Source organism: Thunnus maccoyii, chromosome 24, assembly GCF_910596095.1.
Source record: "Thunnus maccoyii chromosome 24, fThuMac1.1, whole genome shotgun sequence".
NCBI lineage: Eukaryota > Metazoa > Chordata > Actinopteri > Scombriformes > Scombridae > Thunnus > Thunnus maccoyii.
The window spans coordinates 136,105-153,659 of record NC_056556.1 but is presented as its reverse complement, the minus strand read 5'-3'; the positions used below and the strand labels follow the sequence as shown (position 1 = coordinate 153,659).

Genomic DNA, 17,555 nt, shown 5'->3' with positions numbered 1-17,555 from the left:
ATGAGAGCAGCTGCTTGCTAACAGTTAGAGCAGACAGCGGGAGACGTGAGAGCAGCTGCTTGCTAACAGTTAGAGCACAGAGCGGGAGACGTGAGAGCAGCTGCTTGCTAACAGTTAGAGCAGAGAGCGGGAGACGTGAGTGTGCACGGAGAGGAGGGGCTACTCACAAACGGATCCGTTGTCAATGTGTTTGTGTGTGTGTGAGCGAGAGCGGGGCAACGGGGCTCAGCGAATCAATGCGCTGTATGCAGCTCTACTATGAAATAAGACTTCACCCATTTTAAATAATTTAAAAAATAAATAAATTTTAAAAAATAGAAAATCAATAAGTGGCAGTCAGTGCTGATATTGTGGCGACCGCCACAAATAAATGAATGTATGGGAAACCCTGTAATATATTTTTTAACAATAATATATAATCTGAACTTTGATTTCGGTAACTTCACTCATGTTTAAATGAGTTTTAAATATATTTTACAGTCTGTCATTTCAAGACAAGAAAACAGAATTAACTGGTGAAATTAATCTTTTATAATTAATTGTATACTTTGAGTTTATAAATGCGTAATTTAACAATTTGTTAATACATTTATGAAAGTTTTTCAAGTTGAACCTTGTAATTACTGACATATTTCAGACTCCAGAGAAACAAGCAATTTCCTGCCCAATTGTCATGGAGACAGATGACACATTTTTTATTCTTCTTTCATAATCAGATCGATCAGATTTAACAATAACATCATTATTCTTTGATCATTAAACACCCGACTTTTATGTTGTCTTTAATTTCCTGAGTTTATTAATGAGGCTGCTACCTGAACAGGTATCCTGCTACCTGAACAGGTAACCTGCTACCTGAACAGGTATCCTGCTACCTGAACAGGTAACCTGCTACTGAACAGGTATCCTGCTACCTGAACAGGTATCCTGCTACCTGAACAGGTATCCTGCTACTGAACAGGTATCCTGCTACCTGAACAGGTAACCTGCTACCTGAACAGGTGACTTGCTACCTGAACAGGTAACCTGCTACCAGGACAGGTATCCTGCTACCTGAACAGGTAACCTGCTACCAGGACAGGTATCCTGCTACCTGAACAGGTATCCTGCTACTTGAACAGGTATCCTGCTACCTGAACAAGTATCCTGCTCCAGGACAGGTAACCTGCTACCTGAACAGGTAACCTGCTACCTGAACAGGTATCCTGCTACTGAACAGGTATCCTGCTACTGAACAGGTATCCTGCTCCAGGACAGGTATCCTGCTCCAGGACAGGTAACCTGCTGGTGAACAGGTATCCTGCTACCTTTAAGAAAAGGTAACTTACTACCCGAAAAGGTGTGCTACCTTCTAGACTTCTCACAGGCCCGCCCCCTCCGGCCCCTCCCCCGGCGGGGTGAGGGGGGATGGGCCTGTGGGGGTGGCAGGAGGGAGGTGCCTGTCCGACGCAGGCCTTCCCTCCTGGGCTGTGGGGGCGTGGCCTGAGTCCTGGATCTCCTCTTGGGGGGCGGCGGCCGTGTCCTCTCCCTCCGCCCCCCCCTCCCCTGCTCCGACCTGGTGGGAGGGGGTGGAGGCGGGGGTGGAGGCGGGGCTTGAGACGTCCTGCCCCGCCTCCTCACCGTGTCCTGTTTATCAGTCTGAGCGGAGTCCCTTCTGAGCGTGCCCAGGATGAAGTGTCTGCCATTGGTGTGGCTGAAACTGTCTGATGACCTCTGACTTTTGACCACGGAGGGGCCGGAGCCCCCCTCCCCAGGCAGCTTCTCGGTGTTCAGGTCTGGACTCAGACTACGGAACAGCTGACGGACACACGGTGGCGGGGGAGTGGAGGAGGCGGAGCCTCTGCGCCACAGGAAGCCTTTGGGGGCGTTCTTCAGGATGCGGTTGCTGCTGAGGTCGTAGAACTTGACAGGAAGACGTTTGTATTTGACCTTTAACCCCTGGAGGTCAAGCGGACGCCTCTTCTTCCTGCAGCGTTTAGGGGTGGAGCCTGGTGGAGGTGTGCACGTAGAGGCAGGGCCAGTGGGGGAACAGAGCAGGTAAACCAGAGAGGTGCGAGGTTGCAGCGGCGTGATGATGTTCGAGTACGATGGAGGAAGGCAGCGCCAGCTCTGCATGTCAGGAGTCCTCTCTGCAACGTCCTGATAGGCTGGAGCGACACCGGTGGGTGGGGCCTCTGGCTGACGGACAGCTGGGACGACCACCCGCACAGTCTGAGTGCTGTGACTCACTTTGACCACCTGAAGAATGAAAAAATAGGTGATGGAGACGTTTTTATGACAAGGACTGTTACTGAATGCTCGTCACTCACCTGACACCTGGACGCCACTCTGAAGCTCCGCCTCCTCCTCCTGACACACACAGAGTCACCTTCATCCTGGTCCAATAAGGGAAGGACACCGGTATCTGACCCCGCCCCATTGTTCTCACCGTGCCCCTTCCTGTTTTGGCTCCTCCTTCCGTATCTGACAGTGATGACATCAGCAGAATCAATAATATTGATTTTATATCAGAAGTAGTTAAAGTTAGATTATAATATAAGTTAACACATTATAATAATATTAATATTAAAGGCATCCGTTTCCATCACTATGCTGATGACACACAGCTTTACGTCGCCGTGTCTCCTGATGACTCGGCCGGTCGAAGCCTCGTTAACTGTCTTCTAGATATCACGTCATGGACGGCAGAGAAGTTTTTACAGCTCAACCAGGACTAAACTGAAGTCTTGGTCATTGGTGCTGAAGCTCTGTCAACAGGTGAAAAACTTGGGAGTCGTCTTTGACTCAGATCTCAGTTTTGAACTTCACATTAGAAATATCACTAAGAATTCAGTTTATCATTTAAAAACATTGCCAGAGTGCGACCGTTCCTGAGAGATGATTTTTTTTGGCATGTTGCTTTTATTTGAGAGTCAGTGTAGTGAGAAACACGGGTGGGGGGCGGTGGGGGGTCACCTGCAGTAGGTGTCCCCCAGCCGGGAACTGTGTCGTGGACGTGGCGGTTGGTATTATTAATATAGATCAGTGTTATATAACTAACAAAACTGACTTATGAGGAATTAATGTGTTCAAACTTAAAGCCAAATCAAAAAAGGTATAACACATATCTTTTTAACCTAGCCTTTCTATAGCATCATGTTTGAACCATATCCGCCATCTTTAAGACATTTTATTCCATTTTTTCATGATTGATTATGTCTTTTAAGAGTTTTAGCTGTTTCCTCTTTAAGCTATTCTTGTCGTCTCTTTTAATGCAATGCACTGTTTTCAGTTTTCTTGTTTGCCTCCTTTTATTCTACACATGTAATCCTGTTTAATGTTCTTAATGTCTCTCATTTGTTTTTTATCTCTTTAATGTGAAGCAATTTGAGCTTAATTCTGTATGAAAGATGCTATACAAATAAAGTTATTATTATTATTATTGTTATAGATGAATCAGCATTTTGTTTCCTAGAAACGTTTTAGTGCTGTGTTTCCAACAGTTACTGAGGTCAACGACCTTTTAACAGCTGTAGAAATCATCATGTTAATAGAGTTGTTTGTGGAGTGTTAGTGCCTGTATTCAAAGATCTGTTAGTCCTTTTATAGCAGGTTTTAATCTTGTGCTTTGACTTTTGTTTGTTAGGATGTCCTTTAGTTTACATTTGGATGACAGTTTGTGCTTTTAAAGATATTTTCAGAACAGTAATTCATCTACATACAGGTGGATGCTCTGACAAAAAACAAAACGAGCGCTCCCAGAAGCCACAACACACTGCAGTAGGAAGCCAGTCCAGTGGCTAAACAGCATTTACATGCCTTAAGCACTCCCACTATCCCGCTAGTTAGTGACATTTGTTTTATTTCTTTCTTTCAGGAGGTGTGGGGAGTCAGGCAATGGTAGGGAAACACTGCACATAACGTGAAGACTTTTAACTTGTCTGGTCGGGCGAGTAAATTTCTCTTCCACTCATCCTATTAAAACATACGCTTGTCCCGGACAGGCGGAAAAACCGTAATGTTGAGCCCTGTATCCAACTCCATATTACAGTATATGTTAGATTATATATAACAATATATTTTACTTTATATGACAGACTGCATATTACAGTATATGTTAGATTATATGTAACAGCATGGGTTATATATATGTTATATATCAGACTGTATATAACCTGGCCAGAGACTCGCTGTCGAAGTAGCAGATGAATCGTCCCCGTCTGAACTGTCGGACCAGTTTGTCCACCTTCTGCTCATCCTCCTGTTCTACCTGGGCCCAGGTCTTCCCCCTGAAGGATTCTGGGATATGTTCCGGTGCCGGCAGCACTTCCTCAATCGGAAGATTCCAGAAGCCTTTGTCCTGCCTGGCCCCGCCCCCTACCCTCTGCTCACTGTGGAGGGCGGAGTCTAGCTGGTACGAATACACCTGGTCCTCCAGGTTCACCTGAACATCCATTAGATGGCTGAGGTCCTGCCCCTCGGTCTGGTTCACCTGGACAGGTGTGTCACTGAGTTTTTGACCTCGCTGTAAAACCACCTGGAGAGAAAAGATCCAGCTTCAGAACAAAAACGGAACAAACTGGTGCCTCCAGCTGGCAGTTACCTGACAGTTACCTGCACAGGTGAGTCCCAGTCGTCACTCTGTGTTCCCAGGGAGAGAGGAGGGCTGATGTGGAAGCTCTCTGTCTCCTCCTGCTGGCAGGGAGTGGAACTGACACCATAACAACACACCTGAATCACCTGAAGTTCAACACAAACATGAAACATTTACTTCACTTCAAACATCTGAACATCAATTTACCTCTGTGAACAAGATAGTATCTCCTATAAACAAGATCGTACCCTCTGAAAACAAGATAGTACCCTCTGAAAACAAGATAGTAACTTCTGTAAACAAGATAGTACCCTCTGAAAACAAGATAGTAACTTCTGAAAACAAGATAGTACCCTCTGAAAACAAGATAGTAACCTCTGTAAACAAGATAGTACCCTCTGAAAACAAGATAGTAACTTCTGTAAACAAGATAGTACCCTCTGAAAACAAGATAGTAACCTCGGTAAACAAGATAGTACCCTCTGAAAACAAGATAGTAACTTCTGTAAACAAGAGAGTACCCTCTGAAAACAAGATGGTACCCTCTGAAATCAAGATAGTACCCTATGAAAACAAGATAGTACCCTCTGAAAACAAGATAGTACCCTCTGAAATCAAGATAGTACCCTCTGAAAACAAGATAGTACCCTCTGAAATCAAGATAGTAACTTCTGTAAACAAGATAGTACCCTCTGAAAACAAGATAGTAACCTCTGTAAACAAGATAGTACCCTCTGAAAACAAGATAGTAACTTCTGTAAACAAGAGAGTACCCTCTGAAAACAAGATGGTACCCTCTGAAATCAAGATAGTACCCTCTGAAAACAAGATAGTACCCTCTGAAATCAAGATAGTACCCTCTGTAAACAAGATAGTACCCTCTGAAAACAAGATAGTAACTTCTGTAAACAAGATAGTACCCTCTGAAAACAAGATAGTAACCTCTGTAAACAAGATAGTACCCTCTGAAAACAAGATAGTAACTTCTGTAAACAAGATAGTACCCTCTGAAAACAAGATAGTAACCTCTGTAAACAAGATAGTACCCTCTGAAAACAAGATAGTAACTTCTGTAAACAAGAGAGTACCCTCTGAAAACAAGATGGTAACTTCTGTAAACAAGAGAGTACCCTCTGAAAACAAGATGGTACCCTCTGAAATCAAGATAGTACCCTCTGAAAACAAGATAGTACCCTCTGAAATCAAGATAGTACCCTCTGAAAACAAGATAGTACCCTCTGAAAACAAGATAGTAACTTCTGTAAACAAGATAGTACCCTCTGAAAACAAGATAGTACCCTCTGAAAACAAGATAGTACCCTCTGAAAACAAGATAGTACCCTCTGAAAACAAGATAGTAACTTCTGTAAACAAGATAGTACCCTCTGAAAACAAGATAGTACCCTCTGAAAACAAGATGGTAACTTCTGTAAACAAGATAGTACCCTCTGAAAACAAGATAGTAACCTCTGTAAACAAGATAGTACCCTCTGAAAACAAGATAGTACCCTCTGAAAACAAGATAGTAACTTCTGTAAACAAGATAGTACCCTCTGAAAACAAGATAGTAACCTCTGAAAACAAGATAGTAACTTCTGTAAACAAGACAGTACCCTCTGAAAACAAAACAGTAACTTCTGTAAACAAGATAGTACCCTCTGAAAACAAGATAGTAACCTCTGAAAACAAGATAGTACCCTCTGAAAACAAGATAGTAACCTCTGAAAACAAGATAGTACCCTCTGAAAACAAGATAGTAACTTCTGTAAACAAGAGAGTACCCTCTGAAAACAAGATGGTACCCTCTGAAATCAAGAGAGTACCCTCTGAAAACAAGATGGTGCCCTCTGAAATCAAGATGGTACCCTCTGAAAACAAGATAGTACCCTCTGAAATCAAGATAGTACCCACTGAAAACAAGATAGTACCCTCTGAAAACAAGATAGTACCCTCTGAAAACAAGATGGTACCCTCTGAAATCAAGATAGTACCCTCTGAAAACAAGATAGTACCCTCTGAAAACAAGGTAGTAATTTCTGTGAACAGGATAACTTCTGTAAACTAGGTAATAGTTACTGTGAACAAAATAACTGCTGTAAACAAGATCGTAACTTCTGTAAAGAGATAACTTCTGTGAACAAATAATTAACTTGTGTGAACAAGATAATGCTTAAACAAGACAAACAACAACACTGATGGTAACAGACAGACATACCTCCTCGATGGTTTGGTCCAGAGGGTCAGTGTGGTCCGAGGAGAAGGCCTCCTCTTTATGAGCCTCCCACCTCTCCTTCTGCCAGCTCCACCAGGGCCGCAGCTCTGAGGGGGCCCGGGGCCCAGAGCCAGTCCTGGGGCCGAGGCCTGAACTTGGGCCGGGGCCCACACTCAGCCAGGGTCGCAGCTCTGAGGGGGCCCGGGGCTCAGAGCCAGTCCCGGGGCCGAGGCCTGAACATGGGCCAGGGCCCACCCTCAGCCAGGGTCGCAGCTCTGAGGGGGCCTGGGGCCCAGAGCCAGGACCCCAGGGTGAAGGTGAGGAGTTGGAGGAGTCGCTGTTTTTCCTCCTGTCCGTCTTCCTGTGGGCTTTCCTGTGGACAGAGGGTGGGGCCTGAGCGTGCGGGGGCAGAGCTTGAGTGTGTGGGGGCGGGGTATGAGTGTGTGATGACTGTGTGTGCCCTGCAGGGTTGGTCTCTCTTCCCTCCTGCTCCCTGATTGGTGCAGACAGCAGCTCCTGTCTTGCCCCATCTGTGACTCCGTCTGCTGATTGGCTGCAGGTGCCGGCCTCTTCCTGCTGATTGGCCGGCTGACTGGATGTGTCATCAGAGCTGGACAGGTGTTCACGAGTACCCAGTGACCGGCTGTTGTCGTCAGATAAATGGAGTTCATCAAGCTCCTCCCTCGGCAACGGAGGGGCAGAGACTGATGGGAGGTCGGCATGAGACGGCCTGGTTGTCACAAAAACACACAGGTGTAAATAAATAAATATAGGTGTGCGTGTTTACATCACCTGAGGTCAAGTGGATTTGTTATCTAGGGTTGCGGTGCGAGTGTGTTTGTTTTGGTTATCTAAGGCGTTGTAGCAGTGCGGGTGTATTTGTTTTGTAACCTTGGATTATTGTAGCAGGGCAGGTGAGTTAATTTGTTACCTGGGGTCGTTGTAGCAGGGCAGGTGCGTTAATTTGTTACCTGGGGTCGTTATAGTGGGGCAGATGTGTTAATTTGTTACCTGGGGTCGTTGTAGCAGGGCAGGTGCGTTAATTTGTTACCTGGGGTCGTTATAGTGGGGCAGATGTGTTAATTTGTTACCTGGGGTTGTTGTAGTGGGGCAGATGTGTTAATTTGTTACCTGGGGTCGTTGTAGTGGGGCAGATGTGTTTGTTTTGTTACCTGGGGTCGTTGTAGCGGTGTGGGTGGTGCTGCAGGACATCCTGCAGGAAGCGCTCTAGCAGGGTTAGTTTGGTTCTGCTGCTGCTGGCTGAGGAGACGCTGCTGGAGCCTCGGGAGGACGCCCGGACAGAATCCAGGTGTCTGAGACTGGACAGGTGCTGAGAGAGACGCATGATGACGTCGGCAGGTTAATGAGCTGCAGCAGAGGTCACATGACTCAGCAGCATAGGTGAGGTGTTCGTACCTGGTCCAGGTTGCTGTAGAGGACTCTGCAGTAGCCACAGTAACCCTGTCTGCTGGGCTGACACCTGGATGGACCTGGCTGAGACTCCACCCACATCCTTCCAGACAGACAGAGACATGTTCACAGATAAAACTGCTTATTTTTATTATCGATTTTTCTATTGATCATTCAATTTATAAAACATCAGAAAATGTTTCATTTGACCAAAGCACAAATATTCAGTTTACAAGAGAAAAACTGAAAATCTGAAACATTTTGCAAACCAGATGATTTTTAATGTTTTCACTCAGATTTAAATTGTACTTTGTGTTGACTGGTTGATGGTTTCAGGTGTGAAACATGTTGGAGTGATTGATGGTTTCAGGTGTGAAACATGTTGGCTGGTTGATGGTTTCAGGTGTGAAACGTGTTGGTGTGATTGATGGTTTGATGTTTAAGGTGTGAGCGTGTTGGCGTGAGTGATGGTTTGATGGTTTCAGGTGTGAAACGTGTTGGCCTGACTGATGGTTTCAGGTGTGAGCGTGTTGGCATGATTGATGGTTTGATGGTTTCAGGTGTGAAACGTGTCGAAGTGACTGATGGTTTCAGGTGTGAGTGTGTTGGCGTGATTGATGGTTTGATGGTTTCAGGTGTGAAATGTGTTGGCCTGACTGATGGTTTCAGGTGTGAGCGTGTTGGCATGATTGATGGTTTGATGGTTTCAGGTGTGAAACGTGTCGAAGTGACTGATGGTTTCAGGTGTGAGTGTGTTGGTGTGATTGATGGTTTGATGGTTTCAGGTGTGAAATGTGTTGGCGTGATTGATGGTTTGATGGTTTCAGGTGTGAGCGTGTTGAAGTGATTGATGGTTTCAGGTGTGAGCATGTTGGCGTGATTGATGGTTTGATGGTTTCAGGTGTGAGCGTGTTGAAGTGATTGATGGTTTCAGGTGTGAGCGTGTTGGCGTGATTGATGGTTTGATGGTTTCAGGTGTGAATGTGTTGGTGTGATTGATGGTTTGATGGTTTCAGGTGGGAGCGTGTTGGCGTGATTGATGGTTTGATGGTTTCAGGTGTGAACGTGACAGACAGGTAATGGAGTCAGTATCATGTGCTGGCCAGCAGGGGGCAGAAACACAGGTAACATCGGGTGATTTCAAACACCTGTGACCTCAGGTGGAGAGTTGGTTATGAACTGGTAAACAAATCAAACTTGGAGTCGACTCACCTGACAGACCTCACCTGTCTTAGGTGTTTTCACATGATCGACACACTGAATCACACTGAGCCTGCTGGTTAGATGAGCTGCTAAATTTCATCATTATCATTAATGAGAATAATCAACAGGTAGACTCACCTGCTGGTAGACTCCGCCTTCCTCTGGTCATCTGACACACACACACACACACACACACACACACACACACACACACCCAGATGTAACCAGACAGTGAAATGAATGAAATCTGAAAATCTGATAAACAGTGTTTGAGTTTTTACCTTCATCAGAAGAATCTGACATCCTGCTGTTGCCTGAAGGTCTGAAACACACACGTTATATATTGTTATTTATTATTGTTATAATATAGCATTTATTATTTTTATGAAACATGAAGTCTGTTATATCAGATCAATTAATGTGATATAAAGAGCGACTGATCAATATCAGCTGAAATCAATAAGATGATTCATTTAACTCTGTAACAATTAATACAAACATATCATCTTCATCATTATTATAATTATTATTATTATCATTAGTTACAAGTTCCTTAAAGAAATCATGGACATAGTGATGTCATCAATGCAATCAATGATTGAATTTATTGATTATCTGAGATCATTAATCACACCTGGAGTCAGTGAAGTATGTGTCCAATTAGACGGCTCCATGCTGTAACCAACGGTAACCAGGTGAGGGGTCCAGGTGCAGAGTCCATGAGCCTGAGAGACAAATAAAGGGCTCTCAGTCTTCCTGCCTGATCTTCATCATTAACCCTCCAAACATTAAAGAGTAAGTACACACCGGAAACCATCCCATAATATTTAAAAACTGCAGCACAAGGCGTGACTGTAGGGGGCGTGGCCTCGTGGCTACGTGGTATGTGACAGGGGTCAGGGGTCACTGACTGACCAGCGCTCAGTGTAGCATGAGCACATGTAGAGCGAACAGAGACTCTGTGTGTCCGTCGTTCCACTACACGGTACCGGCTCGGCTCGACTCTTCTGGTACCAGATAGTAGCCCCTCAGTGTAGGGCGGGGTTTACAGTGTGACAGTCGCTGATTGGTCAATCGCAGCACAGCAGCTTCAGCTTGTGTGCCGATTCATCCATAACAAAAGGAAGTACTCGCGTATCGATGTAGGAGCAGTTTAGGACTCGGGGCGGACGTTTCTCTTCTATGATAATGTTAAAAGTAAAGTTAGGCTTTGTTGTCGGCTTCCAGACTCGTTTGAAAATAGATGTGAAAATAAGAGAGAGACAGTTCGGCGGTGGTTGAGAGAAATAAAACATATTTTCTGATTGTCTCATGATGATTATGTTCTAAAGCACAAATAAATAACCATCAAACACTCAACAGATGATTCACTGCAGAGACAGACGTATTCTTTCATTTTCTTCCTCTGTGATTCATTTTCTTCCTGGTACCAACCAGGTACCAACCAGGTACCAACCAGGTACCAAGTACCAGGTACCAACCAGATACCAACCAGGTAACAACCAGGTACCAACCAGGTAACAACCAGGTACCAAGTACCAGGTACCAACCAGGTAACAACCAGGTACCAACCAGGTAACAACCAGGTACCAACCAGGTACCAAGTACCAGGTACCAACCAGGTAACAACCAGGTACCAAGTACCAGGTACCAACCAGGTAACAACCAGGTACCAACCAGGTAACAACCAGGTACCAACCAGGTACCAAGTACCAGGTACCAACCAGGTAACAACCAGGTACCAAGTACCAGGTACCAACCAGGTACCAACCAGGTAACAACCAGGTACCAACCAGGTAACAACCAGGTACCAAGTACCAGGTACCAACCAGGTAACAACCAGGTACCAACCAGGTAACAACCAGGTACCAACCAGGTACCAAGTACCAGGTACCAACCAGGTAACAACCAGGTACCAAGTACCAGGTACCATCCAGGTACCAAGTAACAAGTAGCAACCAGGTAACAACCAGGCACCAAGTACCAGGTACCAACCAGGTAACAACCAGGTACCAAGTACCAGGTACCATCCAGGTACCAAGTAACAAGTACCAACCAGGTAACAACCAGGTACCAAGTACCAGGTACCAACCAGGTAACAACCAGGTACCAACCAGGTACCAACCAAGTACCAACCAGGTAACAACCAGGTACCAAGTACCAAGTGCCAACCAGGTAACAACCAGGTAGCAAGTACCAGCTTCCAAACGCTATTGATTTCCAAATTAATGGATATTTGGTGTTATTTTTGGTATTTAAAAAAATATTTTTTAAATAACCCACGCCAGGCCTGTACTATTATAGGGGAAACACTGAACCAGGCACCAGGTACTAGGTACCAACCAGGTGCCAGGTACTATCCACAACTTTTGCCTACTAGAAAACCAAAAAAGGCAAGCAGAGAGTTGAACTGATACCACGCAGTGGAAAAGGGGCTTTTGACCGTCACTAGAACATTCAAGGCTCTCTGTAAAGGTTCTGTGTGGTTCTGATATTTATACTCAGCAGCTGATATGAAATATTCTACAATATTCTTACGTCAGGGTTAGAGAAACTCAAGCAGACACAAATCTTAACTCTTATTACTTCCTTCATGTTGTGTGTTCTATGTTATTAATACTGCAGCACTTTGAGTTTCGTTACGAATGAAAAGTCCCAATAAATTCATTATTATTACATTAATTTAGAGCAAAACTGTAGTTTTTACACACATTATGTGTGTTGTTGTAAAATTAGCTGTATTAACATCACGTGGCAACAGAGACGTGTGTGTGATCACGTGTTCAGTGTTTGGTGTGCAGTTACTCTTTAAACAGGTTATTGATCACACTTTGATTATTTCTGACACCAAACTGACTCTTTGACGTTGACCAATCACAGCACAGCTGTGACTCCGCTGTGATTGGCTGACAGGCCGCACCGCGCTGTGATTGGCTGTTGTTATGAAGCTAACTAGCTTCGGCGCTAACAGCTCCGTTTGAACGCGACACATCGATCCCGGGTTATCTCCGGGTCGACCCGGGCTCGAGCCTCGCGGTAACCATGGTAACCACGGTGACGCTGCTGGTGACGTGTCTCCGCCGTTACCTCGGCTGTTAGCTTAGCAGCCGGCTAGCTGTTAGCATGCTTTTAGCCTGTTAGCTGTGCAGCTGTCACACGAAGAAGCTGATCGGCTGCTTCACAGTAATGAGACGGATTATCAATGATCGATGATACATCAGTTTATTTACCTGTTGTTTGTTGTTGTTTACTTTCAGACAGAATAAAGTCTCCTTCCTGCCGCCGCGCGCTGCTCTGTTTAGTTTCCGGTCCGCTTCTTCTTCTGCTGCTAAAACCCCGGGAGAGTCTGACAGGAGCGCTGATGCCGCCGCCAACAGGTCACAGAGAGAACTACATACTGATTATTGCTACTGACTGTTGTTCCTGTTTAAATCTACAGTAACAGGTCACACGGAGAACTACAACTATTAAAATGGTTTTTAATCAATTTCAATCACTTTATATTCTGTTAAACCGAAACATTTTAAAACTAGAAACTCTTGACAGTTTAAACAAAATGACATTAAATGTGAAACTACACCAGTTAGTTTTGGTTACTTTTCAAACATAAAATCTCCGACAGCTCTGTGGGCTTTTATACACTCACTCTGACCTTGTTTGGGGATTAAATATCTTACATTTTGTTCTTGAAATGTTTCAATTTTTTTTTAAATTAATCAACTTCAGTATTTCTGTTCACAGCAGCCTGGAAACTGAAACCATCATGTAGGAATATGAAACTGATCAGTTTAGTCAATTTCATGTTAATATTTTAAAAATTCAGACACATTTGGTGTAAATATAGAAACAGAACAAACTTGTTTCCTGTTTCCAGAGTTTAACTCCTGACAGCGTGGGGATGATTTACACACAGTATTAAATCACTTAACAGAGAAAGACTTTAAATATGAAGAACTAAATGTTTGACACCAGCTGGATGATCATGTTTCATATCAGCTCCTGTAAAAACAATCTTCTCCAAACAGATTCAAACTGTTTAGAAATAAATTGAAATAAACACAGAGAACTTTTTCTGTTGAAGTGCTTTTTATTCGTGTGATGTGTGTTTTCAGATCTTGTTAAAAGCAGCGACGTCCATCGACTGAACAAAGTCCTCAAAAGCTGTGATCTGCTCCTCCAAGATGTCTGTTCCCACCTGGAACACAGAGAACACAGACAACGCAGGTGAGAACACAGAGAACACAGACAACGCAGGTGAGAACACAGAGAACACAGACAACGCAGGTGAGAACACAGACAACGCAGGTGAGAACACAGACAACGCAGGTGAGAACACAGGTTAGTAACAGGTTCTCGCTGTAAATGAAGTTAACATGTAGCAACAGTTTTCTAATAAGAATATGTAAACAGGTATAAATCACAGGAGAGTTTTCACCTTGTCGTCTTCAACCACGCAGTTGATCTGCAGCTTCTTGATGCCGTAACCAACTGGGACCAGTTTAGCTGCAGGAACACAGGAGTGACAAATAGGTCACATGACTTCCTTCAACACACCCAACTCATTGTCTTAATAAACACCTATAATTAATCATATTATTATATAAATAAACCTTTAAAGACAAACAGGAAGTGGAGCTGAGTTTTATAACTACTGTCTGACTTCACTCAGAACGTGACGCGTCGAGTTTTCAGATCAGAAAGTGTCATCACATCTTCAGCCGAAAGATGGTGAAGTAGATCATCATCAAGTCTGCACGTCAGCGGCTGCACGACGCGCCGCACTTACTGTCACAACCAATCACAGGAATCCCACCTGTTGATGCTGATACTCTGAGTACTACATGTAGTATTACTGTATATCTGTGTAGTACTGTGTGTAGTACCACTGTAGTTTTCTTACACTGTCCCCAGACCAGCCCGTCCATCTGAATACTGCGAACACACTCCTCCAGCTTGGACATGTCCGTCTCGTCGTCCCACGGCTTGACGTCCAATAGGATCGAGGATTTGGCGATGAGGGCGGGCTCTGAGGAGGAAGGGGAGGAGTCAGTTACCATGGAAACCAATGATGACTACAACAGCTCTGATGGGAGGACGCAGACTCTCTCAGGTAAGAAAGGTGTCCATCAGACAGTCAGCCGAAAGATGGTGATTGGATCATCATCAAGAGTCCATTTAGTCAGCTGCTTCCTGAGCTTTCTACAAGCTCACCTCAGTCTAATCATTACTGATATTGATCACCGATTGATAACGTACTCTTTGCCTTCTTGGCGGCGTATTCAGCCAGACGCTCCTCCTTCAGCCTGGTCGCCTCTGCGTCTTCCTGCAAGTCAAAGATGAGGGAGATTTAACCCACGACGCCGTAACATGACCAAACCACTGACCGCCGTGTCGTTTATGACCTCACCTCCTCGTCGGAGCCGAACAGGTCGATGTCGTCGTCATCTTCCTCCTTGGCGGGGGCGGAGCCAGATGTGCTGTCGGCCACACCTGCGGGGCCGTACTGACCCAGAGGCTTCTTCACACCTGGAAGACTGACGGACAGGAGGCGGGGTTACCTCTGGTGTCACACACCTGCGTGCCCACACTGATGACATCACTGTCCTCACCTGCTCTTCTGGCTCTGATAGGACTTGATGTGGTTGTACCAGCGGAGGGCGTGGCACAGGTCGGCCGGGGGCGCCGCTGAGATCGCCTCAAAGACGGCAACATCTGCCTGAGACGGGACGTACCTGAGGACAAAAGATGAACTACAATTAAAACACTTGAAGGAAATCAGAAAGACTTTGTTACCTGAAACATTTTATTCACAGTTTGGACTCCTGCAGGTAAACCAGGACAGTTGAAGGACAGGTGTGTCTATAAGCAGCAGTCAGGTGTCTGTAATCATTCCTCCTGTTCATACTGGATATTAAAGATCCTTTCCTTTGGATTTGATGTGTGAAAACAGAACTGGACTCTTATTGGACATCAATCATCTTAGTAACGATGTCTAAAAGATGAAGATGAAGAGATGATCTGAGCTGATACTTTCATTGATCCACAAGATTCAGCTGCTCAGTGAACGAGTCCCCAGTGTTCCCAGTGTTCCCAGCGTGTTAAACCAGCAGTCAGGTGTCTGTAATCATTCCTCCTGTTCATACTGGATATTAAAGATCCTTCAAATGTGCTTTCAATGGAAGTGATGGAGGATAAAATCCACAGTGTGTCCACACAGTCATTTAAAGTCTGTGTGAAGCTTCTATTCAGCTTCATCAGTCTGAGTTAGTCATATCAAGTGGATATCTGACACATTTACAGTCTTTTTAGCATCAAATTCCCTCTTTGTGTTTCCTCGGACAGTGTTTCCCTGTTGAGCTGCAGGTGGAAGTATAGTAACAAAAAGAGGAACTTTGGCACTAAAAAGACTGTAACGTTGAAAGATATCTACTTGATTTGACTCATTTGGACGCTGAAGCTTCATATTAGCTTCAGATAAACTTTAAATACATTTCAGCACAGAAGGAGGACTGTGGGTTACATAGTAAGGTCATTATGAAGGATCTTCTACTGGTCAGTATGAACAGCAGGAATGATTACAGACAGATAAACAGCTTTAATGTTCATCTGATGACTGACTGTTGGTTTAAGACTCACTTGATAAACTGTGAACTGTCCTTTAACGTGTTTAAAGTGAATAATCTGACAACACACAGTAACCTCAGTGACACGTTGTCGTTTCTGCTGTTAGCACCATGTGGCTCGATGCTAAACAAGGATAGCATGAAGCTTCTTCACGTCACACTGAATTATAAATAAACTACATTAAACTAAACTTTAATTCCACCATCAGCTCGCAGATGTTTCAGACTGATAGACAGTTTACAGCTTCGTATCGATTTATTTTCCATCTTTAAACTCTGTTCAGCTAACTGTAGCTAACGGCTAACTGTAGCTAACTGTGGCTAACGGCTAGCTCAACGCGGAGCCAAGATGGCGCCGAGTCTCTCCTGTTTCTCCTGTTTCTACTGTCTCTACTGTTTCTACCGGTTCTACTCTCCGGCTCTCACCCCTCTATGTAGCTGCGCTCCGACAGGAAGCCGTTCAGCACTTTGAGGCCGGAGGCGGATTTCAGGTCACCGAAGCCCATGGTGAAGAAGAAGAAGAGCCGCCGGAGGAGGAAGAAGAAGAAGGAGGAAGGAGGCGGGAGGGGTCGGCTTTATACCAGGAGACAGACCCCTCCTCACCGTACAGCGCCCCGCCTCCTTCCCGCTGGGCCTGGAGGAGGAGGAGGAGGAGGAGGAGGAGGAGGAGGAGTCTGGTGTGGAGGAAATATAGTGAACAGGTAACTCAGATCCACCAGGTGGCCTATTACTCTCTCTGTTGCCATGACAACTGTTCCTCAGGTCAGGTGATCAAACAGGTAAATGTTGTATTTCTGTCATTTGATTCCTCTCTGTTGCTCTCTGGCCTTTATAACATTTATAACACTTATAACACTTATAACACTTATAACATTTATAACATTTATAACATTTATAACATTTATAACACTTATAACATTTATAACATTTATAACATTTATAACTGTTTTTCCTCGTTGGAGTCTCTGAGGACAGAAGACGTTATACAGACCGTTAAGCTCTCTGAGGATAATCTGTCATTTATATATTATACATACAAATAAAACTGGTTTGACTTGAAATGTTAAAACTCTCTCAGTCAGAGTTTAGTGAATTATTTCCAACATTTTGTCTTGAGATGATAAAATAACAGGCGGTTTCATTACAGCATGTTGTTGTTATTGAAACAACCAGACTGTCAATTACAACATTATTTCATCCTGTTTCAGTAAAAACAATATTAACGTTGTTAACGACAGTTTAATGTGAATATTAATCTTCACTGACCTGCAGTCAGTTTGTTTAATGTGACAGAAGCAGGAAGTCTTTATAAACTGACCTGCAGCAGCTGCTGTAAATGTAAATGTGATGTAAATCATCTCAGATCAGTTTCAAGTGAGAACAGGCGACACACTCGACCGACCTCATACACAAAAATGCTGTCAGACCTGTCACACAGTCACATGACCCGCTCTGATTGGAAGCTGCTCCGCTATTGGCCGACAGCGTGAATGAACCTGCACACACCTGAATGATGTTAGACAGGTGAGTTTCA

The 17,555-nt window shown here is 44.4% G+C and overlaps 3 protein-coding genes across 3 annotated transcripts; 1 reads left to right on the top strand and 2 right to left on the bottom strand.

Annotated features, from left to right (window-relative positions):
- Nucleotides 1-678: 678 nt before the first annotated feature.
- zdbf2 (zinc finger, DBF-type containing 2) lies at nucleotides 679-13,371 on the bottom strand. The gene is made up of 11 exons (XM_042404239.1): nucleotides 12,629-13,371; nucleotides 10,033-10,123; nucleotides 9,680-9,720; nucleotides 9,537-9,567; nucleotides 8,202-8,298; nucleotides 7,958-8,115; nucleotides 6,789-7,515; nucleotides 4,594-4,719; nucleotides 4,155-4,516; nucleotides 2,310-2,463; nucleotides 679-2,238 (listed from the first exon to the last, which is right to left on the bottom strand). The coding sequence occupies exons 3-11, from the start codon at nucleotides 9,699-9,701 to the stop codon at nucleotides 1,345-1,347; spliced, it is 2,571 nt and encodes an 856-aa protein (XP_042260173.1). The 5' UTR covers nucleotides 9,702-9,720; nucleotides 10,033-10,123; nucleotides 12,629-13,371; the 3' UTR covers nucleotides 679-1,344.
- Nucleotides 13,372-13,465: 94 nt separating this feature from the next.
- Nucleotides 13,466-16,575, bottom strand: eef1b2 (eukaryotic translation elongation factor 1 beta 2). Its single transcript, XM_042404293.1, has 7 exons — nucleotides 16,448-16,575; nucleotides 15,008-15,130; nucleotides 14,806-14,932; nucleotides 14,655-14,721; nucleotides 14,299-14,424; nucleotides 13,834-13,901; nucleotides 13,466-13,593 (listed from the first exon to the last, which is right to left on the bottom strand). Exons 1-7 carry the CDS (start codon nucleotides 16,525-16,527, stop codon nucleotides 13,507-13,509), a joined length of 678 nt encoding a protein of 225 aa, XP_042260227.1. The 5' UTR covers nucleotides 16,528-16,575; the 3' UTR covers nucleotides 13,466-13,506.
- LOC121891742 (putative ATP-dependent RNA helicase DHX57) lies at nucleotides 16,526-17,511 on the top strand. Its single transcript, XM_042404324.1, has 2 exons — nucleotides 16,526-16,722; nucleotides 17,385-17,511. The coding sequence occupies exons 1-2, from the start codon at nucleotides 16,526-16,528 to the stop codon at nucleotides 17,509-17,511; spliced, it is 324 nt and encodes a 107-aa protein (XP_042260258.1).
- Nucleotides 17,512-17,555: the final 44 nt, after the last annotated feature.

Coding starts and splice junctions, on each gene's coding strand:
- zdbf2 (XM_042404239.1), bottom strand. CDS start 9,701: ATGTCAGATTCTTCTGATGAAG. Junction 8,116..8,201: donor TCTACAGCAACCTGGACCAG/GTACGAACACCT, acceptor CGTCTCTCTCAG/CACCTGTCCAGTCTCAGACA. Junction 4,720..6,788: donor TGGACCAAACCATCGAGGAG/GTATGTCTGTCT, acceptor GTTGAACTTCAG/GTGATTCAGGTGTGTTGTTA.
- LOC121891742 (XM_042404324.1), top strand. CDS start 16,526: ATGGTGAAGAAGAAGAAGAGCCGCCGGAGGAGGAAGAAGAAGAAGGAG. Junction 16,723..17,384: donor GGAGGAAATATAGTGAACAG/GTAACTCAGATC, acceptor AAATCATCTCAG/ATCAGTTTCAAGTGAGAACA.
- eef1b2 (XM_042404293.1), bottom strand. CDS start 16,527: ATGGGCTTCGGTGACCTGAAATCCGCCTCCGGCCTCAAAGTGCTGAAC. Junction 14,722..14,805: donor TGTTCGGCTCCGACGAGGAG/GTGAGGTCATAA, acceptor TTTGACTTGCAG/GAAGACGCAGAGGCGACCAG. Junction 13,902..14,298: donor CGGGCTGGTCTGGGGACAGT/GTAAGAAAACTA, acceptor GTGTTCCTGCAG/CTAAACTGGTCCCAGTTGGT.